Raw genomic sequence first — 25000 nt, forward strand, 5'->3', positions numbered from 1 at the left:
AATTAAAACGCTTATAGGACATTTTGGTTGTTTGAAAAGCCCTTTTTCCCCACAAGATTGTATCACCGTAATCTCCATTGTTTGATTCAATTCTGAAAAGTAATCAGTCAACATAAACAGTTGTGAAAACATTTTAATATACGATTGTTTTTGTTCTCTCTGTTTATAAGAGCAAGATATTGTAGTATTTAGATGCTATTTTTTCATTTTTCTTAAACAAAATAGGAGCATTTAGAATCGTGCCCCCTCAAGGTTGTTTCTTGCACAAACGAAAATTGTCACGTGGAACTAACAAGGGGCGAGATACAAGAACACGTGAGCATCACGTGTGAATGGAGGATTCTTCGATGCACATACTGTAGCACGTCACATGCAGCGTGTAATACAAAGGTAAGAACCTTGGTTTGTTGAGAAGTAAAATAAAAAGACCGTTTTGATTATATTAACAGCAAATTAAGTGAGTGGTTGAATTTCATGACGCTCGACAGTCATCTCTCAATTGTGTTAGCCCGCAAGCGAAAAAAATCATAGATAAATAAATAAATAAATAAATAAATAAATAAATAAATAAATAAATAAATAAATAATAGAAAAGTAAATAAAAAAACTAACTAACTAACTAACTAACTAACTAACTAGCTAACTAACTAAAAAAAAAGGAATTCAAGACAAAATAATTAAATTCATTTAATTCACCACGACTTATTTTGCTACTTTTCTACTAAGAGGATATTATCTGGTTTTAAAGGTTCTCGATAATGAAATGTCTTGCGTTGTTTTTTTCAAGGCCCACCAAGGAGAATGTAAAAGATTCCCATTAAACTGTCCCGAGAACTGTGGAGCAGTTATCCCAAGACAAGAGGTAGGTTCTGTGCTTGAGACCTTTGGTTCAAAGAGGAGTTGAGCTAAATAATGTTACTTTTTGAATTGTTACCGGTTGCTATATTTTTACGTTCTGTAAGTGGAACGAGATTATTTTTCTCTCTCAGTTAATCTATTCAAATGGAGCCAAGGAAAGAGCTACTTTACTTTCAATGTTAGTAGTAATGTATGAGGGTTGTTTGTCAGATGAACGTAGTTTAATGTCTGAGCCTTCACGAGTCTCCTGTAGCTCAGTGGTAGAGCATCCGAACTAGTAATCGGAAGGTCTTAGGTTCGACTCCTGATGGGAGCGCTCCAATTTTCTTTTTCCTAGTGTGCCTGTGTCACTGACTGAAAAAAAAAACCCCTCTACAGTGGAACCCCGCCTTACGACAACCTCGTTATTACGACCAGTTTTTTGTGCCCCGAACGAATTGAAGGTCCAGTCATTTCCTTAATTTTACAGCCTCGTTAATCTGAGCACTCCGTCAGTTACAACTACATTTTCACGGCCGAAGGTGGTCGTATTACAGTCAACTCTTGCGTTGCGGACACCTCGCTATTACGAACACCCGATAATACGGACAGCAGCTAAATCCTAGCTTACACGGTTTCTTACATCTTAAGAGTCGATTAACGGGGTCCTCATAAATAGTATCGTTATCTCGCAAATTGTCTTTGAAGGTCGTTTTTAAAGCTTTGAGAGCGGATAGTAAACCGTAGAATGATAGGTAATTTACTTTTAAATCGTGACATTCTTTAAATTCAACGTATGACATGAAACGGTTTGAGTCCTTCATTAAGTGCGATACCTTGTGTATAAGATAAGATAAGACAATTTATTTAATGTGCCTTTTGAGGACCATTCTTTGAAGAAGATTGGCCTTCCTTATACTCTAATTAAAGAGTTATGCCAGAGATTAGTTGAGAGAAAGTGGTTATGTTCCTCCGAACTTTTGACCGCTTTTTCGTTTAAGCTGCTGACTTCTTCTTGATTGTACCCGCCTCAAGTTCTTTAATCTTGTCTCTCACTTCGTCAAGGTCAATTTTAAATTCGTGACGGAGTTTATCCATATCAGAGTGTATTGTCGCGAAACCTTCGGTCACCACTTTTGTCAGAGAATCAATCGAATCTTTCAGATCTTTATTGCTTGCTGTGGCGGCCATGTTTTCTTCAACAGAGGAGTCGGTGCCACGCCTCGAACGTCTTCTTCCCATATAATTCCGTAGTGAGATTTCGCGCGGTTGACAGCTTGCTCTCAGTCACAGTCGATCCATCAAAAAGCGCCTCGATAGAAGAAATCGATTTGGGCAGGAAAATCACCAATTTTCCCGTCGCGCCCAGTTTCTCCAAAAATTTCCGATATTACGGACTCTCGGTATTAAGGATATTTTATTTAATTCGCGGTCCCGATAGTGTCCGCAATAAAGTAACGGGGTTCCGCAGTATACATTATTTTTTATTCTATTTTACTCTAATTTGCATTAGTTTTTATTCTACGCCATAAGCATTATTCAGAGTTCAGAAATAAAGGGTATCCACCTGCAGTCCATCCATCCATCCATCCGTCCGTCCGTCCGTCCGTCCATTCATCTATCCATCCATCCATCCATCCATCCATCCATCCATCCATCCATCCATCCATCCATCCATCCATCCATCCATCCATCCATCCATCCATCTTGTCTATCTATCGGAATAATCCAAAATTGCCTCCGCTGATACGCAGCGCAAGACCTTATAAAGTTAAACGCTTTCACATCATCTGCCTTCTTAGGCTCAAGTTAGTCTCATTTGCTCACATTTCACCACCAGACTGTTATAGACGAAAATAAACTCCACTCCTTTGCTCTTTGGGGATACCCAAACTGGAAGTTGTTGTTTATTTGATGAGCCACTTTATAATAACAGAAGCACTCTCCTGGTGGTGTAGATCTGGTTATGTCTATTTTGGTTTCCTGTTGGCCTCCGGATGAACCACTCCCCGTTCACCGTAGCAGCATACACAACATTCTGTGCCGCTTTGTTTCATCTTTCTACATTACAGTCTTAAAATCGATTGATCTAATTTTTTCACAGATTTTGTCTCATGTTGAGAAGGATTGTCCGCTGACTATGATTTCGTGTCCATATGCTGAGATGGGCTGCACAAGCAAGGTACTGGGCCATTTTCAAGAATGGCACCTTTTTTGTACTTCTGAAGCACATGCAACAGAACAATCAGTTTTTGTGGTGTCCCATTGACTAATTAGAGCTCTTGTTTTTGAAACCCCAGTGGGAGTACAAAATAAATATAGCTGAAAGGCCTTGAAATAAAATTATTCCTACATTGAAAAGCTCTTCCGGGCTGCGTTTGAATCGACTCATGCTTTTTGTACCAGATTCAGTGTTCACGAGGAAGTTTTCCTTGACACGATTTGTATATTCTCGCGTATACGAAAAAGTTTGAAAAGTTCAATTTACTACCTTGACAAGTTTCCTTGTTCAAAAGTTTTTGAAATCTTCATCTTCATATCTGAATTACCTGAAAACGAAGTTTGAGGAAAAGTATAAGAACTTTAAAAGTGAATCTGAGCGATGAAATTTTCGAATAAAAGCCATCCGAAAGTATCCACAGTAATGCTTTTAGAGTCTATGCTGGATAACTAATCCTCTGTTAACAGAGTCACTCTGTATAACGGATACCTTAAGAAGAACATTTAAAGGTACTTGATAGCACAATACCGTGGGAAAAAAAACTGCAAAATTCGGAATATCACGTCAATAATCAACGACAAAACAGAACTCCTATTTAAAACTCCAGGTTGATACCGCGCCATAAAGGTAAAATTATTGAAATATGGTTTAATGGCCTGAAACCGCAAAACTGCAAACTCCCATCTTCTTCTCCTTAAAACCTAACTGCTCAGTCGATTTACTTGAACCGGCTGAACTCTCTCCAAGAGCGATACTGATTGTGGCTATCTAAGGGACAGCTGACTGGATTATATAATCCGGCTAGAAGGCCATTGTGATTGCAGTCATTGAGTCAGATGCTTAATAAAACGCAATCAGTCAAGTTGAAAAAATTTAACCTTTCATATGGCGCGCCTTTCCAGTCAATATTCAAACAACCTTAACATACAATACATCCATTGCATTTCTGTGCCATATTTTTTATTTCCTCTCTGTATATTTTTCATTTTGCTTCTATATTTTTTATATCTCTTCCTATTAATTTATGAAAACGTGTTTAGCTCATGTATTATTTATTTTGTTCTCTTTATTTTATATGCGTTCTATATTTTTATATTTATTCCATATTTGGTTTCGTTGCGAGTGGGATTTTTTAATTTTCTTTCCAATTAGTATGCAACACGCGATCACATGACCGCGATGCAAATTTTCGCCAATTTCAAAAGCAAAATGGCGGATGGAACTTTAAGAGATGGCAGCGAAAGAGGCCTTTACAACTTTGTAGAGTCTCTTCGTACCCTGTTGATTGGTATTCAGAATTTGAGCGCACAAGATGTCTCCGTTGATTACTTTGAACAAGCTAACTTGCGCCTGGAGGGTGCAGTTTTAACTTTACAGTTGCTATTACACAGTGTATGGCAAAGTGAGAACTCTGTCCTTCAAGATTTCAAGACAATAACAGATGCTGTTTTGACAAAAGTACGCTTTGTTTTTCGTGTAGTGACAAAGTCTGAGGAAAGAAATTCCGTTAAAGCGCGCAACGGTATCAAATTCGTTCGTTCATCCTACCACTAAACTAACAGGTGCAGGAAGACCAGTCATCGCCATCGAAAGAGAGCAGATCGAATTCTTACGCGAACTGCATTTCTCCTGGGTAAACATCGCTAACTTGTTAGGTATCAGTGAAAGTACTTTACGTCGAAGAAGACGGGAATTAAATTTGAATGATGACGGCGAAAACTGGACTGCATGGACTGCATTGTCAGGTGCGTAGTAATTTACAGACTGAGGTTATCTATACTAGTAGCTTATTTGGTTTTAAGCTTATCAGTGTATTTGGATAAGGGTGTCTGCGAAGAAAGGGAGTTTAACATCGGAAATGAGATGTAGATGTAGTCTCGGGTAAAATTAATCTTAGAAGCCATACCCTTGGCCAAAGTATTTTAGGTTCCCCAAACTCCCATCTCACTCAATGATGTACGATACTTCAAACTTTGTAATTCAAGAATACCTTTTTTTCAGATTCTCAGCTTGAAGACGCTGTCAAAGAAATTCGAAGCATTACTCCAAACATTGGACAACGAAGATTGCTTGGAGCTCTACGAGCAAGGGAATTTCGAATTCAGCGATGGAGGGTTCGAAACTGTCTTCGTAGACAAGACCCGCTCGGCACAGCACTTCGCTGGAGTACTCCGGTTTACCGTCGGAAGTACTCTGTACCAACGCCAAACGCTTTGTGGCATATAGACGGTAACCACAAGCTTACGAGGTACAGGTTTGTTGTGTACTGCTGTGTTGATGGGTATTCGAGGGTTATTGTGTATGCCACCCTAACTGAAAACAACCGAGCAGATACAGTGTTGGAGCTCTTCATCTAGGGAGTACAAGAGTTTGGCTTACCTTCAAGAGTAAGAAGCGATCATGGACTGGAAAATTTTGGAGTGGCACAGTACATGCTGGAAAATAGAGGACTGGACAGAGGAAGTATCATACCAGGAAGCTCTGTCCACAACTGCCGTGTTGAGCGCGCTCATAGAGATGTTTACGCTGGTGTCCTTTGTCACTTTGCCAATATCTTTAGTGGAATGGAAGACATGGGTATTCTTGACCCGTTAAACGAAGTACATTTATTTCCATTGCACTCTACTGATCAATGGAACAATCACCCCGTCTCCGGTGAACATCAATTATCTCCCCTACAAATTTTCACCTCTGGGATTTTGGAGAACATGCACTCTGGATACTCTGGAGTTGAGAGTATTCTACATCCTATTCAAATTCCATTGTATGGGTTTGATCCAGATGGACCTTTCCCGTCAGACGACGCCGATTTCCAGGGCTCAATACTAGCAGTTGATGTTCAGCTCACACCACAACAACTGCATATTTTGGAAGTCTCCTATCACCCTTTGAATGGCAATGATGAACATGATAGAACTCAATATTTGAGATGCATAGAAAAAGCTAACAGAAATCTATACAGGTTTTTATCTTGTTCAATGAAAAATTCACACGAAAACGTTCACCTTGACTGCTATCTAATACTAAATTCTCTAGCTCCTCTTCAGTTTCACCCTCATCTTTAGATTCCAAAGGAATCAGTGATCTAACATAAACAGCTCCTTGACCAGCCATCCTGGTCACTCTTTCTGCATCCAGAGTTATGCCAACTGCCAACTTAGGAGTTATTAGCTTTCCATAGCATCGCTAGGTTAAGAAAAACACATATTACTTGCAGGCTTTTTGCAAAAGTCAAGGGTAAATTTAATGAAAGAGTAATTAAGTTAAGCTTATGTCACAAGCAAGGAGAAATTATACAATAAATGAGGGGCTGGGAGCGGGGCAGTACCAGAGCAAGTCTGAATAACCCAACAAATTCTGCCCAAAATTGTAAGTCCATTACGCAGGTCACTGCAGGTATCCTCTTGTGTAGGTAAATTGTTGGCAAAATAGTCTAAATGCGTATTTATTAATAGCGCAGCCACAACAAATGCACAAACTGAACAGCAATGATATCAGTATTATTATTATTGCGTTAAACGTAGAACAATGTTTAAGCTTATAACACAAGTGGAAAGTTACCCACCTTGAAATATTCAAATAGCAGAAGCTTTGAAAATCGATTCAGTATAGCAGCTTTGAGGGAATTCGCATCCCAGCTCTTGTCAAAGGGAAACTCGTGGCAGACAAGTTCTCTCTCTTCTCACTGAAGTTGGCTCGTATGTGTAGGTACTTTGTTGATGCGACTGGGAATAAGGACTAGATCCTTGTAAACAGTGTCTTGGATGGACCGGCTTTGGTCGAGTTAATGGTCTGCTTCTACTAGTGCTTTCCTACTAGCTCGGTTCGAGCCAACTGTCGGCAAGAGAGTGGCAAGACGAGCTTGAATAGAACTGCTTGAGGCTGTCGACGTCGAGGATTGAATGGCACGTTCGTTCGACTGAAGTTCCTCGTTGTTCACCTGGCGATCCCCGTTGTTCGGCTGACTGTCAGAGACTGCCGCGAGGTATAACATTTCTCGTAAAACCAGGTCTCAAATGACTTAAAATCTCTAAGGCATCCGCGGCCGCACGACAAGCAGTAGACAGTTCTTCCTCCATGTGACCGAAAGCCAAAATGGCGGAATGGAAAAAGTGCATTCGCCGTCATGTGAATACGTGTTGCATCAAATTAGAAAGAAAGAAAAAATCCCGCTCGGTACGAAAACAAATATGGAATAAATATAAAAATATAGAACGCATATAAAGTAAAGAGAACAAAAAAAAAATAGATGAGCTAAACACGTACATGAAAAATGAAGAAGCAAAATAAAAAATATACAGAAAGGAAATAAAAAATATGGCACAGTATTGCAATGGATGTATTGTATATTATTAAGGATGTTTGACACACAAGTTAAGTGCTTCTTGCGCTTTCCTTTATTGTTTAATGGATCATGACACAGCGTAATTAAAAAAAGGCCTGAATTTATTATTGTTAATCAATATTTAACAAGAGTATAGTAAACCGCGAAAGGAGGCAGTCAAATCACTAAATAAGCATTCCTAATTTTAGAAGATATCATATGAAAATGCTGTTACATGTGAAAGTTTTGACGAGGGCATTAAACTTTACAATATCTAATTCTCTTTACAGTTTGATTACCAATGGTTACTTTCCTCGGGATGACAAGATTATTAACTTTATTCCTTGACCCAATCAGAACCAAAACTCGCTTTTAGACATATTTACGTTAAATTTATTTGGTTAGTCCAGCCGTCAATAAAATAGTGGTTGCCATTATTTATTCAAATGGTAACCTGTGAGGCAATGCATAACCTTGGAGAGGTGAGGAACAGTTTTCTTTAGTGCTAAGGTTATTAGAATATTAAGCTGTTTTGATTTGTTCCTGTAGGTGCAGCGAGGAGAGGTTGAATACCATCTTCAGTGTGCTACGAGACTTCACCTTGACTTGGCCTGTGTAAAACTTAGTTACACCCAAGAGGAGTTGAAAAAGTCACAAGAAGTCATACGAAAACTTGACGAAAAGTTCGATACTCTGGAAAATAAATTAAAGCTGTTTGAAGAGAAAGCTAAAACTGAAGAGTCTAAGAGAACTATGCTAGAAAAGAAGATTCGTACACTTGAAGGTGGCACCAAGAAAATAGATTTATTGACGGAAAAAGTGACTAAGTTGGACAAGGAACAGGTAAGCCAATCCTAATGCTGTATATGAAACAACACTTCGTACTCTCCTTGAGAAATCCACTCCAACAAACTCTGTTCTATTTGCTCACTTAATAATTATATCTTTGCTTACTTGTAAATTAGAGGGAGTTTCAATTTAGTGTCGTAAACCCCAAACCAAATAATTACTCTAGCCAATCACAACAGACGTAAACAACGCAATGAACCAATCAGATTTCGAAGACAGTACATGTAACTGGCACCAAGTGCAGGAAAACGCGTACGATTAAGACACGATTGGCTTTTGTTGGCTTCCCATTGGTTGATACAATGGTGTAAACATTGCCAACCAATCAGAGAACGTAGTAAAGCAAAACCAAAGCAAACGCGACATTAATTTCGACAGTCAATGAAAACTGGTATAATTGAAGGACTAATTAATTAATTAGTAACCTTAGCAGCAATCCATGTTCTAGTGGCGGCGACAACGACAAGAACGTCAGAAAATTTTGTCAGTAAAACTAGAAATACCTGACTCGCAAAACCTCGCGAAGATAGGGCTGGGTGGAAAGCCCTCTTTACCGGTATTGTCGCATCAAATGAGGAGATTAAAAGGTTTCTGAACATGGCAACTATTTTGATGAGCATGGTGTTTTCGTAGTTCCACAGGTTAGTTTGCGGTTGAAATGTATTTCTGACACGAGGAAATGTACAACGGCCGCGGCGCGCAGCGCTGTCGTGTTCGATGAATTTATTTCCCACGGAAAATTATTTTACCGCGGCCACAAAACGTGTAATTTCTTCAATGCAATCTTTCACAAAAAAAAAACCGATTTCTGGAAGAAAGGGAAAAGATTCTGCAGAGATATTTCCATCCAGTGAATATTGCTGAACACTGCTGTTGAAATTTGATCGGGCAATGAAAGCAAGACTTTCGTGAGGAAACAATGGCTGTTGGTCCGAAATACATTATAGTACATCTTTGACATTCTGCGAAAAATAAATAAATAAATAAATAAATAAATAAATAAATAAATAAATATATAAATAAATGATAAGACTTTATTCAAGGTTTCATAAAGAGCTTCGACGAACGCACGACAGTAAACTTTCCTTCCTCTTTCTAAAATTGAACTGAACTCTGTCAAATCCAGTTCTTGGAAAGCTTCGTAACATAAAGAAAATTGGGCAGGTCCGGATACTGTAAGATGTCGAATACACGCCCTGCGCTTAAATTGGTTGACAGAACCTTTTCGGTGAGCGGGGAAGCTTAGTGATGGATTAAACTTTTGAGTTTCACTACAAAAACATTGTAATGACCACAACGGCAAAAGAAACTCCAGCATTCCGTAATAATAACACGCTTTATTGAAAGAACGACAAACGAAAACGGCCTCCAAAAGATGCGGCGAAGAAACTGCTAAGCAGCGTAGCGATGAAGAGAGGCGGTAAAGTGAAGCTAAGCGGTTAAAACTAGAACAAAACAAGCAAACAAAACGTTACAAAATGAACTAGCGCAAATAGATGGCGCGAAGGAAAAACCGACACTTACATTTGTTACGGAGCTGGGCAAACAAAGCAACTGGAAAAAACCGACTGTCCTAAATCGTATAGCGGACGAACAAACTTTGTAGGTTGACTAACTGCTCTCGCGGTGAAGAGATATACTGACACTAAAACGGCCAAAAATACTATATAAACTGCCAAAACTTGTGAACGCACGCACGAGATATAGACAAGAACATTCCTACACAAAATAGCACAATAACCTAAATGACTACGCGTTTAGTTTCTACAAACATCTTAAAACTGCCTAAGAAAAAAGTCTGATAAAGTTAACCTGGCTTATTTTTAGGAGTTTAGTAGAATGTTTCGTCTAACATTTCGGAGGGGCTTATATTCGGAATTTCACAGTAATCTGCACGACATAGTTTAAGGTGGATGGCGCCAGTTTCCAGCATTTCCAGGGAATTATACTCTAACGGAACAATATTTAGTACCACTCGTTGTCAGTTGATACAACAGTCACGTTTCTATCAAACAAATGCCTAATCATTGGTGAACAAGTTATAGTCGTTTTCTTGACATAATAGGGTACCATAGCAACAAAGTAAGTAGCTGTGTATAAGCAAGATTTCATATCCTTTGTGAAAATATGATTCGACGGCAAGGACTCGAACCTCGGTCTCCTGCATTCAAGGCAGACGTGATAACACGGCAGTATCACAGGCAAGCCTACAGTAGAAACGGGAAATAGCAATACTAAAACTTTTTACATTACTAAGATCACGGAGTGGCCCGCTCAATAGTCGATCCTAAGTGAAGTTAGAGTCTCTGCTTTCTTCCTAATACAATAAAATTTGTTATTGACATTTCACCCGTTTTTACTGTAGGTTCTCCTGTAGCATTTCACGTCTGCCTTTAATGCAGGAGAACGAGTTCGAGTCCTCGCCGCTGAACCACTATTTTCACATATTATGTTATACCTCAGATACCTTGCATTTACACAATAACTTACTTTGTTCCTATCCTATAACTGATCATCACAGTGATTCTATGTGAAAATATGGCTGATTCACTTATTACGAATATTCCTTGCTGCCTGCTTCACATTACCATAGCAACTGCTAAAAGCGTTTTAGCTTCACGTGGCTACAACTCCAAAACGAGCTCGGTGATTCCCATATTTTATTGTAGGACTGTGATAAGCATTTTCAGATAAGAATTTTTTTTTTAAAAATACAAGGGAGGTATTCAGAACCACCTGAACTTTTTGACAATCAAAGTTATACTATTGCTATGGTAACCTATTATGTTGAGAAAATCCCCATGACTTGTTCGCCATTGATTAGGCGGTTGTTTGGTACCGTTTTGTTGGTACATCCTTCAAAGTATAAGTGATGGAAACTGTCGCGAGCCACCTTAATGAATGACAATTTAATTTATAAGTGGCGTTTTCGTTAGCGCTACCGACGAGGTAGCTTAAGTTACCAATTAACACCACTCGTCAGGGCTTCACTTGATAACCAGTAAGACCGACTGTGATCAGGAATCATGGATCTTCCTTCACTATGAAAATTCATGGGACTAGTCTTTATCAAATCAGACAACTTTAATTTGGAGCCTTTCGTTTGTCTTTATCAAGGTGTTTTATGGAAATTGTTTTAAACGTAATTTTAGGTCAAATCAGCAAGTTAGCCGGTGCTTGCCGGAAAATTGAACAACGTAGGGTAAAAGCATTTTGGAACACACCACATCGTCACTCATTACAGAAACTCATGATTTTCATTTTTTATGTAGGTTAAACGAAAAGAGTTTGGGGAGCTTGACGCGAGATCCAATGCTACAAAAAATACGTGGAAGATTAACAACTTCAGTGAAGTCTTGAGAAAAGCCAAAGCTGGAGAAGAAACCGATATATACAGTGCTCCATTTTACGATTATGGATACAAATTTAAATTAAGATTGACGCCAAATGGCTACGGTGCTGGAGAAAATACTCATGTCTCGCTATCTATTAGCATAATGAAAAGCGACTACGATGCTATGCTACCGTGGCCTTTCCATAAAAAAATAACTTTTACGTTGATCGATCAGCAACAAGAAGAAAAGGACAAAATGAACATTGCTAAGTCATTTATAGCTGACCCCAAACTTCGCAGTTTCCAGAGGCCTGATACGCTTAGTAACATTGGTCTGGGCTTCCCTGCATTTGTATCACACACTGTTCTGAGAACCAGACGCTACGTGGTGGATGACGTTATTTTCATTCAACTTAAATTCGATCCACCACAATAGGTTTAATTGCTATTCAAAAACACCTGAGCAAAACAGAATTTCTCGATTCTTTAGCGTTAGTTTATCTGATAATTGACTATGCCATACTAGTGTGAAAAACCATTGTTATGAAATACGATCTTTGTGCTACGATGTTATTTTTATTCCAAAACCTCGAATAATAATTTGGCTTGAGTGACGTCCATCTACCTAGATAAAATATTGTTGCTCATAATTACCTGTATTTTGTATTGTAATTTGTAATGGTGTAATTGTATAGCAAAAAAAATGGAAATGAAATGAAAAATTACACCGTTCGAAGAACGTTCCTATACAGCACCTAAATCCTAGCTCTTTAAGAATAAATATGAGAAAATGTTTGTCCAATAGGATTCTTTTAATGGAATGATATTCCTGTTTCTTTTCATAAAAAAACAACTACAACTAAAAGAGCACTTTAACAGTATTAATTTGCTCAGTATTAATCACTGGTTCACCGACATTGGTAACATCTATACTACTTTGGTGTTTCATCGTTTCCTCTCCTTTTATCTCAGGAAAAATATGTAATCTAATCGAAAGGGCATATATTAACTATATCTTGCCTTCTTCATTTCTTTCGTTATTGTAAGCTATAAACTGTTGTAATTTTAACGTGAATTGGAAGAAAACATAAAAATACTAAAAAAAAGTGGCGCATGTTCTGGGTTAAATGTTGGTCCGAGATATGGCTGTTTTACCCTTTAATCTGCTGGGAAAACACGTAAAATGATTACGAACCAGGGAACGAAAACTATCGGCGAAAATACAGCAGTCCTGGTTAATCACCTTTGGCAAATTTGTTTGAAATACAAGAACAGTTATTCTTGATCACAGAAACTGAAATCGTCAACTATGTGTTTTTTTTTATTCTTTTCCCGTCTGCTATCAGTGAACCTGTAAATTATTGACGTGAAATATATGAAAATCCAGATTTAATCTGAAAATCACTGTGTGTTTTATAAGAAGCCCATGTTGTTGGATATTCCCAGGATCCGGCTCTTTTTCGTCAATGTTAAGTGTCTGCGCTCAACGTTAATTAAAGTCACATTTAACATAAAGGTTGTCCAGACTCGCCAACGCGAAGTCCGCAAATTGCCTCCTCGGCTTTTGTTTTTAACTTTTACCTCACCGACGCTGGGCCATGGCAAAGGTCTTAACCTGCACGCTTAAGTCTGGATTCTTCTACTGGGCACAGCACTGTTTTCTGATTTTTGTTTCCTACTTGCTTGAGTTAAGAGGAAACAACGAAATTTGCTCCTGCCAATCATGAGTTTATTTTACTTTTTTTTTGCAAATTTTTAAAGCTGAATGATATACCTATTACATTACGTTTGGGCAGAAATGCTACAATTCTCAGGGAATATTGACTCTAGACCATCACGTGGTCAGGACTGGGCGTGTTATAGGGAGCCCGGTGGGTAGAAGGTCACAAAATCCAAATCCATCCATACCAAGGTACGCGTATTCACGATATGTTCACACTTACCCTTTTGTATTCTCTCAATCTAGAGTTATATTTTCACGATATTTACCTGCAAGAACTGATTGTTGTTGAACAGAGCCATTTTTTTTGCTGCTAAAAATAAAATAAAGGGTTGTAGAGCGTTTGTGTGTAAAAGTTTCCATATTTCTCATTTCTCTTGTTTATTGATCATTTCAGTATTTGTGAATGTAGGAATTCGTTTCAATTGTTCTAATTGGCAAAATACTTCATTTGTTGAATTATCCCTGTATTCCCAGCTGCATTATTTAATTCATGCCAAATAACAACAGTGTTGGAAATCCATAAAATAGTGAAAAATCGATAATATCGATTTGACACACCAAATTAATTTATCGATTGTCACCGATTTCCGTAATCAATCGATAAAAATCACTTGATTGATATAGATTTTTATCGATTGAGTACGCTGAAAATATTAGAAGCCCATGTTGTTGGACTTTCCTAGTGTCTCCTTATGGAGGCATGAAAGCTTTTCTAGTCGGTCTAGTATTGCCGGTATCTCTTGTTTCAATAATTTGATCTGACGCAGGAGACATAACATTTGCGTTGACGCCGTGATCTAAGATTGGAATAAACTGACGAAAATAAAGAAAGATAATGGAGAACATCAGACTCTTTCAGTTATTATTATTCTGTTCTTTTTTCATTTTACATTTAGTAGAACAACCTATGTTGTAGATAGCAACGAGCGCAAGAATTTTAAGAACTAAGTTTGCAAACTGATGACTTTTTTCTTTTTTACCCTCCCTGCATCCAAAATTTCAGGCTGTCTAATCTGACCCTTGAATCTTGTTGCTATCTTGTCCTATATTAAGATTTCCGAGTTCAGTCAACAACAGAAACTCACAATGAAATATGTCCTGTGAATGGCAAGCTGTATTGGAGGGAAAAGTACATCAGAGCGGAGTACAAGGGTCTGGGACACCAGCAAGCTCACCATTTAATGTTTTAAAGTTACTTTATTTATGGGATCGGCTATTTAGCGAGTTACAAGTAGAGTTGAATGTGAGTTAAGATTGATAACAAGAAACCTAAACGCCAGTTGATCCCGGATATTATAACATACAAGCAAAGGAGAAAACAATGACAACAACAACGAAATTAGGGGTTTCCTTTAAACATTTCCTTAACGCAATCGATTACTTCATGATAGGGGGTCCCTGCCGGAAGAAAAGCACAAGGCGTGTTGAATCGCTGACCTTGCAAAATCATCGAGATCTTAAGTCCATTCATTTGCTTGAAAAAATAATCCCTTGTTCCACAGGTAACCGCTTTCAGTTATATAATGTCTCTGTGTTAATTTTTTCAGTTCTTCTTGTTCTACTAGTTTTTCCACAACTCGCAAGATAGATACTCGAGAACCCCTTTTGTCATCCCCTGGCCTTACTAAAATTCCATGGCCCTCCCCTGGATAAATAAAACGTTTGAATTCTATATTCAGTGGTTAAAGGAAAATGATTCAGTACTTTTAATAAAGCAAACTTGAATTAAAACCTGTGTATAAACAGTTGTATACGAAAGCGTACAAAGGGAATCGATTCCATCATCATTCCATACTGGATATAAAAACACATTTCAAGCCGACTGAAACCATTCAATACACGCATTTTTCCTCTAGCTACCCACCAGGAGTCAAAAAAGGAGTTGTTCGTCTCCTACGAACAAACTCCTCAAAAACAAAATTTGAGTAAAATATTAAAAAAAAATTAAATCACGACTCCTTGCTAGAGGCTACCCAAACAATCTGATTGAAAAATGTTTTCTTCAGATGTCAAATTTACAGAAAGGTCATCGGCATTGAAGCAAAACGACAACACCCTAAACAAATATTGCCTTTCGTAACACAAATATCAACCATCAGTACCCAGCCTCAAACATGTTTTAATGAGAAAATGGCACTTAATACAAAACCAGCCTTTCCTACGAGAAATCTTTAAAGAGCCTCCACTGATTTCCTTCAAAAAAGGAAAATATCTATATGACATGCTTGTCAGAGCAAAAATATAAAGAGGTTACACTTCAAAAATGTTTTCATTGTTAGAAATCGTGCAGGCCTGTCACCCCTTGCTATTTCGTAATTCTATTATGAGAAAATAAGCACCCTAATTAGAAGCAGTTGCCTTACATCCGACATGCATTTGACAAGGGACTGTCAAAAGACGTTATCAAGCAACATATGGCATTAACCATGAGTGAGACTGATGATGATGATACTGATGGTGGCATGACTATGATGATGATGATGATGATGGTGGCTGATGGTAATGATGATGTTGAGGATGATCCTGACAGTAATACTTCTGATAGTGATGCTGTTAGAGAGATCAGTTCTTCTGAGTGATATTTAACAATAAATTGATGTGCAAAAGCAAGACATGAGCTCCTTTATAAGTTGGGTTGTTGCATTTATACTTTCAATAGCTTGTCTTGTCAAATAGTTGCATGCCTTGATTTTTATACATAATTTGTTATCTTGTAAAACATGATATTAAGCATCCCTTTATCATCATGGTGGCTTAATTTCTTGTGACCCTCCCTCTTTTCCTATCATTTTTTTTTAATAACGCTCCCTTTTGAAGGGCTAAAAAAACTGTGACCCTCCCCTCCCCCTGCTAATTTCTGATAAGTCCCTTACTGTGCTCCTTTCCTATAACAAATCATTACAGTGATCCTATGTGAAAATGTGGCTGATTCACTTAGTATGAATATTCCTCGCTGCCTGCTTCACATTACCATAGCAACTGCTAAAAGTGTTTTAGCTTTAAGCGGTTATAGCTCGGTTATTCCCACAATTTATTATAGGACTGTAATCAGCATTTCCAGATACAACTTTTTGTAAAGTTTTAAAAAAATGAAAAAAGGGAGGTATTCCGAGCCACCAGAACTTTTTGACAATCAAAGGGATGTCTTTAACAAGTTATACTATTGCTATGGTAACCTATTATGTTGAGAAGATCACAATGACTTGTTCGCCATTGATTAGGCGTTTGTTTGGTACCATTAGTTTGGTATCAACTGATAAACAGTGGTAGTATTCATCCGTCAAAGTATAACTGATGGAAACTGCCGTGAGCCACCTTAATGAATAACCACTTGATTTATAAGTGACGTTTTCGTTGGCGCTACCGTCGTGGCAGCTTGAGTGACCAATTAGCTCCACCCGCCAGGGCTTCACTTGATAGCCAGTAAGATGAATCATGGATCTTGCTCCGTTATTAAGATTCATAGAAGAAGTCTTTACCAAGGAAGCCGGTCCTCCTTGGAAAAAAGTATCTTGGAATACAACACCACATCGTTACTCATTTTTCTTATTTTATTTTATTTTATTTTTTTGTAGGTTAAACGAAGAGGAGAGTTTGGGAAACTTGAGGCGAGATTCAATGCTCCTAAAAATACGTGGAAGATTAGCAACTTCAGTGAACTCTTGAGAAAAGCCAAAGCTGGAGAAAAAAACCGATATATATAGTGCTCCATTTTACGATTATGGATACAAATTTAAATTAGAATTGAGCCCAAATGGCTTCGGTGCTGGAAAAGATACTCATCTCTCGATATTTATTAGAATAATGAAAAGCGACTACGATGCCATGTTACCGTGGCCTTTTCATAAAAAAGTAACTTTTACGCTGATCGATCAACAACGAGAAGAAGAAGACAAAAACAACATCATGTAGTCATTTATAACTGACCCAAAACTTATAAGTTTCCAGAGGCCTGAAGCAGATAGAAACGCTGGTTATGGCTTCCCTGCATTTGTATCACACACTGATCTGAAAACCAGACGCTACGTGGTGGATGGCGTTATTTTCATTCAAGTTAAAATCGATCCACCACAATAGGTTTGGTTCCAATTCACAATCAACTGAGCAAAAAGAATTCCTTGATTCTTTCGCGTTAGTTGATCTGATAATTGACATTGCGATACTAGTGTGGTAAATCCGTATTTTATAGTACGATCTCTTTCCTCGAATGTTGATTGGGCTTGAGTGACCTCCTTCTACCTAGATAGAAAATAGTTGCTCATAATTACCTGTATTTTGTAATGTATGTAGTATAGTAATAAAAAAAAATTAAATGAAATGAAAATTACAGTATTCGAAGTACATCCTTACAGCCCCTAAATCCTAGGTCTTTGCGTGAGAATCATGAATATAAGAAAATTTTGTCCAATAGGATGCTTCCAATGGAATGCATTAATAATTCTAGTCGTAAAAAAAGCAACTACAAAATTTATCTAAAAAAGCACTTTACCAGTATTATTTTACACTACTTTAGTGTTTCATCGTTTCCTCTGTTGTATTGTTTTCATTTTTATCTTAGGAAAAATACGTAATCTAATTGAAAAGGGCATATAATTAATATAACTATATCTTGCCACCATTTCCTTCGTTTTTGTAAGCTATAAATTTAAAATTTAAAATTTATAATTTATAATTTATAATTTACTTATTAAAAGTGGTTGATTTTGTAAATGTTATGTATTTACGTTCGTATATGTTATTTATTTAGGTAATTTATTACTGACTGCTGTCCCCCTTTTCTCCGCCCACCTCGACTAGCACCTGCTATTTGCGGGCGGAAATGTTTTGCCATGTAAATAACTGTTATGAGAAATGTTTTGCGATGTAATATCGAATAATTGAATTTATGGTATGTTTCATGAATTAGAGATAAAAGTAAAAATAATAATAATAATAATAATAATAATAATAATAATAATAATAGTTTTTTTAAAATAATAATGAGAACTCTTTATTAACACATTTCAAGCAAATTGCTATTCACAAGTTAAAAGTAGGAAAAACTATTAAAATAATAATAATAATAATAATAATAATAATAATAATAATAATAATAATAATAATAATAATAACGGGGGGACCATCCCATCGTACCGAGTCAAGGAAGTATTGAAAGAATGTGTGGAGAAGAAGCTTGAGAAGGAAGTACGTGGTCTAGAATGGCAGGGAAAGTTGCTGACTGAGAGGAAGTCTGATTTACAGCTGTGCAAGAATGAGTGTTTTAGTTGGCTGAATAAATGGAGATCATGCCCCTCGGACACTATTGCCGGTGTATTTGAACTGTACGAGCAACTTTTGCCCACAAAGCTATACTCTAGTAAGAAGACACACACAAGTTGTCCCGGGGATGTGAAGTGTAGGCTATGTGGTCATGCCCAAGAAAGTGTCCCGCACATTCTGGCCGGGTGTTCTGCACTAGCTCAGGACAAGTATTTCCTCAGACATAACATGGCTTTAACAGTCCTGTTCTACGAGCTCCTACGTGACCAAGATATTCTTGACGAAGTACCACCATGGTACTCGCCAGTGAGTAGAAGCGTGGTGGGATGTACCTGTGTATGCAGATCATCAGGAGGTGCGAGCCAACCGGGTCGATACGAAGGTTATGAATCATGAGAGCAAGAAAGTCATGACCATAGAGATGAGTTGTCCATGGATTAGTAACCGAGAGAAGAAGAGCGAGGAGAAAACCATGAAGTATGGTCCCTTGAGGTTGGAACCGAAGGAGCAATATAAAGGATACGAGGTGCACCAGTATAATATTATTATGGATGTGCTAGGTGGCTGGTCGAAAGAGACAGAGATTAGTGTGCGATCACTGGTTGGGCGAAAGACTACTCAAGTCTTAGAGAGAATGCAGAAGGCGGTTTTATCGGCGACGCTGAACATTGCAAGAATTTTTTAAAGAAGTAACATGATAATGTTTTATTATACCAAGAGTGATAGACTAGCCATGAATAGACCAGCTATGACTTTTATACAATTTTATATAGACTATCACTTATATTTATTTTTATATATTTTATATTTTTAGACTATCACTTTTATATATTTTTATATATGTATATATATTTTGTTGATGTATTCACGTGCTATTTTAAGTTTCGCTTTGCTCACAGGTTACGCTACGCGCCCTGTGTTGCTTTCTTATACTGTGCAAACAGATAGTTTTACTGCGCATAATAATAATAATAATAATAATAATAATAATAATAATAATAATAATAATAGTAATAATAAAACAGTGGCACATTTTTTGGGATAAATGTTTGTCCGAGGTGTGGCTGAATATGTAAAATGTTATTCTAGCAGATTAAAGTATGTTACTCTTAGGTTACGAAACAGGGAACAAAAACTATCGGCGAAAGTACAACAGTCCTTGTTAGTCAACTTTGAAATACAACAATGGTTATTCTTGATCACAGAAACTGAAATCGTCACCTATGTGGGTATTTTTTTTATTCTTTTCCATTCTCTTATCAGTGAACCTATAAATTATTGACGTGAAAAAAATGAAAATCCAGATTTAATCTGGAAATCATTGTGTGTTTTATTAGAAGTCCATGTTGTTGGACTTCCCCAGAATTCTGTTCTTTTTTTGTTTTCAATGTTAAGAATCTGAGCCGAACGTTTCATGAAGCCTTTGCTTAGCCTTCCATCGCATTTGACATAAAGGGTCTCCAGACTCGCCAACGGAAAGTCCTCAAATTGCCTCCTCGGTTTTTTACTTTTACCTCACCGACGCTGGGCCATGACCAGGGCCTTAACCTGGACGCTTTGGTGTGGCTTCTTCTAATGGGCACGCACTGTTTTCTCAGTTGTTTGTTTCTTACTTGCTTGAGTTTGTTTAGAGGAAACAACGAAATTTGCTCCAGCCAATTATGAATCAGTTATTTTACTTTTTTCGCAAATTTTTTAAGCTGAATGATATACCTATTACATTACGTTTGGGCAGAAATGCTACAATTCTTAGGGAGTATTGAGTATAGGCCATCACGTGGTGATGACTGAGCGTGTTATAGGGAGCCCGGTGGATACAAGCTCACAAAATCCAAAACCACCCATACCAAGCAGGGGCGCAGCTAGCCAGTCTTGGTCCGTAAGCCCGTTCCATACCTCGCAAGTGTAGCGCGGGTGGGGGGAGGGGGAAAGTCAAGTAAGCGTGCATTATAGCAAGAGCCGAGAGTCTTTCTGACTTCATGGTTGCCCGCGCGCAGATAAGTCTTGACTCTATGCATCGTGCTAAAACTGCGCTCAGGAGTTGCGGTTGATACAAGCATCGTGTCAGGATAGTGTTAACGTTTCGATAAAGAGTTGGATTTATGCAGTCGAAAGTGTCAGCCAGGGTTGCTGGTCATCCTCTAGTTGAATGCAGCCACGTTTTTTCCACCGCAACACCTCGTTGTTGTACTCTCCAGTGTCGGTCAGATTGTTCGTGTACGCCGCATACATCTTATCTTGGACGTCGTTGGTTAATCCCTGTAGTTTTGTTGGAAGGACATACCGACCTAGGAAGCGATTACATACATACATACATACATACATACATACATACATACATACATACATACATACATACATACATACATACATACATACATACATACATACATACATACATACATACATACATACATACATACATACATACATACATACATACATACATAAACTTTATTAAGACACGGTAAAAACATCAGTTACAAGATAAAAATTTAAAATTAAAACTGATTTACATGTTTGCCCTGTGGGAGTACGAGGACGACAATTGGCGATCTATCTTCATTTCTAAAATTAGTAAAATATCTAATGGCTCTGACGTTAGATGGAGGGCTGTTCCACAAATGTGCCCCACTGTAGCAGAAACTACGTTTCAAAAAACCGGTACGAGGCTTAGGCAGAGCCAATTTGTTGTCACTATTTCTAAGTCCATAGTCCGTGCTGAAGGGCTTAAATAGGCCTTTCAGGTACTCCGGAGACTGATCATTTAAAGTTTTAAACATGATTTTCAATTTTTGCTTCTTCCTTCTGGTAAACAGATTATCCCATCCTAGCTTACCGAGTAGGGCGGTAGCGCTAGAATAGTAATCTGACTTCGTTATGACCCGAATGGCGCGATTTTGAAGCTTTTGTAATTTGTCAGCTAATTCGTTGCTGAGACCGTCCCACACAGGACAGCAATAATCAAAATATGGTTCAATAAGGGCTCTATATAATAATATTGCTGTTTCGTCGCAAATGAACGGCCTCAGTCTTTTAAGTGCACCTATGCCAGAGGAGATAATCTTTGCAGTCTCATCAACATGTTTGGACCACGAAAGATTTTGATCGATGTAAAGTCCCAAGGATTTGGTGTGGGGCACTCTATCAATTTCGTGACCTTCAATTTGTACAGTCAGTGAATGGCCAATTGTAGTACTAGCAAGTCTCTGCCGTGAGCCAATTAACATTAATTCCGTTTTGGCAATACTCAGGCTGAGCTTATTTACATTGAGCCATTCATGAAGGTTAGCTAGTTCAGTGTTTAGTACTGATTCAAGCTCTGGTAAGCTGCTGGCGGCAATGCTGATACTTGTATCGTCGGCGTACATTCGTGGTAACGCCTTACGTAGACAGTTCGGCAAGTCGTTAATATAGATCAGGAAAAGAAGTGGACCAATGAGGCTTCCCTGTGGGACATCACAGGTAACAGCACGCGCACCAGACAGCTCACCATTAACTACACACTTTTATTGACGATCGCTTAGATAGGAGTCAAACCACTTTAGGGCCCTATGATCAATGCCATAACTAGCTAGCTTTCGTAAAAGAATCTTGTGGTCAATGGTGTCAAAAGCCTTTTTTAAGTCTATGAAGATTACACCATTTATAAGACCGTTGTCAATATTGACAGACCAACTGTTAGAAGCTTCAAGCAAGGACGTCACTGTGCTATGAAGTGATCTAAACCCAGATTGACAGTTAACTAAAAGATCGTTATCGCTAAGATATTTGAAAAATTGGTCGTAAATTATTCTTTCGAACACCTTAGCGACTGCAGGAATAATCGAGATTGGCCGGTAGTTGTTTACATCTTGTCTTTTGCCCTTTTTGAAAATTGGCGTCACTCTAGCTAGCTTCCATTCAGTTGGAACAATACCAGAGGAAATCGACTGATGCCAGGGATGCCAGGGATGGTGCCATAACACCGGCCGCCATTTTAAGCATCCTGGATGGCAAATTGTCCAGTCCAGTCGATTTCTTAGTGTCTAATTTTTCAAGTAGTTTACGGACTTCATTGGAGCTACAACATTTGAAAGAGAAAGTCGCATTAGTTGAGATAAGATACCTTTCTGGAACAGTGTCAGCAGAAGGTATGTCTCTTGCCAAGTCATGACCAATATTAGCGAAGTGGAAGTTAAATGCTTCCGCCATTCCAGATGCAGAACTAGTTTTTATGTCCCCGATTTCAATATCCGCAATAACTTTTTTCATATGTTGACGAGTTATGCATAGGTCAATTAGGGACTGAGATAGAGCTGTTACTCACGTTGGCTCCGTAATCAGTTGACTAAGACCAAAAATCTCACAAACATTGATGAGTTTGGAAGAATTGCTATCTGCGACACCAGGTAGCAAGTTTGTATTCATATCCCCGACAAGGTAGAGCTCCCGATTAGAACCATCAATTTTACCAATTAAATTTTCAAAGTCATCAAACAGGTCAGGAGGAGAATTTGGAGGTCTATACCAGGTACTGACAAGGAATGGCCGCGAGTGGGGTTTACTTATTTCGACAGTTAAACATTCGAGCCTATCAGTCATATGCTCCTCACATACTTTAAAATTAAGGTTGCTGCGTAAGTAGAAGCAAACCCCACCACCTTGACGACCATTAATTTGTCTGTCTCGCCGAACGATTTCATAACCTGGTAAATAAACTTCGTGGTCTTTAATTGTATTATCTAACTTCGATTCGTTGATGGCGAGAATGTCAATTTTGGAATCTCTCATAAAAACTCTAAGTTCGTCAATATGAGCAGTCAAACTATTAATATTTAAACAAGCAATAGCCAGGCCTCGATTAAAAAGTTTAACTTACGGTTTACATCGATCAGCACGGGACTCTCGATATCCTCGGACTCCCCAACGGCAAATACCTACAGGCTATTAATGTATGAAGTGAAATTGTGGCTCAAGAGAGAGGTCCCACTTCTGTTCAAATGTAGGCGACTGCGATTAAGGTGCTGGTCGGTAGTGATGTTATTATGGTCTATAAAACCCCATTTGTTTTGGCGGCAAAATTTCTTCAGAATCTTGTTGACCTCCTTAACTCTTTTGTCCAATTCATTGTCGCAGCACGAGCAGTCAGACTAGAAATGGCTGCAGAAATACCTTCTTGGTCAACCATGCGCCCGATGTCAACGATCTCATCCGCACACTCGCGCGAAGAATTCGAGTTTCGAAGGCTGTTAGTTCCAACATGGATAATTATTGAATCAGGCTTCCGTCTGACAATCGGCTTGATGTGATCAGCCATGTCGTTCGTAGTGCAGCCGGGAAAGCTTGACACTTGGGCTTTGGAATTTGGGCCAGACATGCTACGTCCGTTCAGATGTTTTAGAATGGAATCACCTGCGATGATTGTGGAATGGAAATCTTTGTTGGTCCTAAAACTGTTGGCTCTTTTGGCGGTTCTTTAGATTTGTTTTTTTGATTTCTTGACCGTTGGCTGGTGGGTCGCCCTATGTTCCGTTTAGATGTTACCACTGTAAAGGCATCTGAGGTGTCACAATTATGGCTGTTGTTCACTTTGACACTTCACCAGGAGGGGGATGCAAATTACTGCCATCTTGAGGTGAGAATTCATCGTTCAAAAGTCGTAGTGCAGTAATAAGACTCTTGTTTTCATCATTTATTATTTTGGCTTCTGTCTTTAGGTTTTTGTATTTTGATTCGATTTCACGAAGCCTTCGTTGAAGATCCTGATTCTCCTTTAAGAGTTCGGTCAGATCCGGCGCAATACCATCCTGAGGCGGCGAGCCGTTTTGCCGGCTAGCCGGGCAGTTTGAGACTTTTTCATTCAAACTGTCAATTTCTGATTGAAAATAGACTCTAAGTTGGTCAAGAGTATCATTAAAAGACATGTTATGAGTATTGCTCACAAGATTTTCCGGCAGCCGTGTCCATCTGCTGCGAGAGGTCCTTGACCGCCTGAATGCAACGCAGTTGAATTTGATAGAAGTAAATCGGCATGGTCGATTGGCTTCTGAACTTCGTTGCGCTGGATCACATTAACCAGTTGCTCCTTCAATAAAGGACCGTCTTTCCCTTGAAAAGAAAGAGTTGATTGCTTTCCACCATACCATGTTATCGTCAGTCTATTATCGCCACTTTTAAAGGTCTTCGCCGCTCGTCCCGGTGACGACCACTTCCCGTGTTGCTGAATAGTTTCATCCACAAATTTCTTCAAGGTTTCCAAGTCGCTAGTCCAAGTTAGACGTTCACCTTTAAGCAGAAGATTTTCTAGTTCAGGGCTATCGAGTTTAATCGAAAACAATTCGACGGTTGTGTTCTCCAAGGAGCTGTTATCGGAGCTGTTAGAAACAGAACCGTCGGCCATGATGAATCACGTGTATCTGTGATTCTCCTGTGATAAGAGCCTGCCGTTCATTTCTTGAATGAGATGATCAA

General features: G+C 38.5%; 1 protein-coding gene and 2 pseudogenes across 9 annotated transcripts in view; 2 read left to right on the forward strand and 1 right to left on the reverse strand.

Annotated features, from left to right (window-relative positions):
* LOC146452971 (TNF receptor-associated factor 4-like) overlaps nucleotides 1-25000 on the forward strand; it is a 160379-nt gene that overhangs the window by 39850 nt on the left and 95529 nt on the right. For 2 of the 9 annotated variants that reach the window (XM_085097170.1, XM_085097171.1), the window contains exons 6-7: nucleotides 2942-3019; nucleotides 7932-8225. The exons of 2 other annotated variants lie outside the window; for them this stretch is intronic. In XM_085097170.1, coding sequence (XP_084953296.1) covers nucleotides 2942-3019; nucleotides 7932-8225 — 372 coding nt within the window. Of the gene's footprint in view, nucleotides 1-225; nucleotides 391-787; nucleotides 863-2941; nucleotides 3020-7931; nucleotides 8226-11503; nucleotides 12234-16863; nucleotides 17613-25000 lie in introns of those variants that run through there. 5 more of the 9 variants (XM_085097173.1, XM_085097172.1, XM_085097178.1 and 2 more) reach the window with 5 other exon arrangements.
* Nucleotides 5440-7137, reverse strand: LOC146452974 (uncharacterized; annotated as a pseudogene).
* LOC146452975 (uncharacterized) lies at nucleotides 18404-19232 on the forward strand (annotated as a pseudogene).

This window comes from Pavona decussata, unplaced genomic scaffold (assembly GCF_977016875.1).
Source record: "Pavona decussata unplaced genomic scaffold, jaPavDecu1.1 SCAFFOLD_358, whole genome shotgun sequence".
Classification (NCBI taxonomy): Eukaryota; Metazoa; Cnidaria; class Anthozoa; order Scleractinia; family Agariciidae; genus Pavona; species Pavona decussata.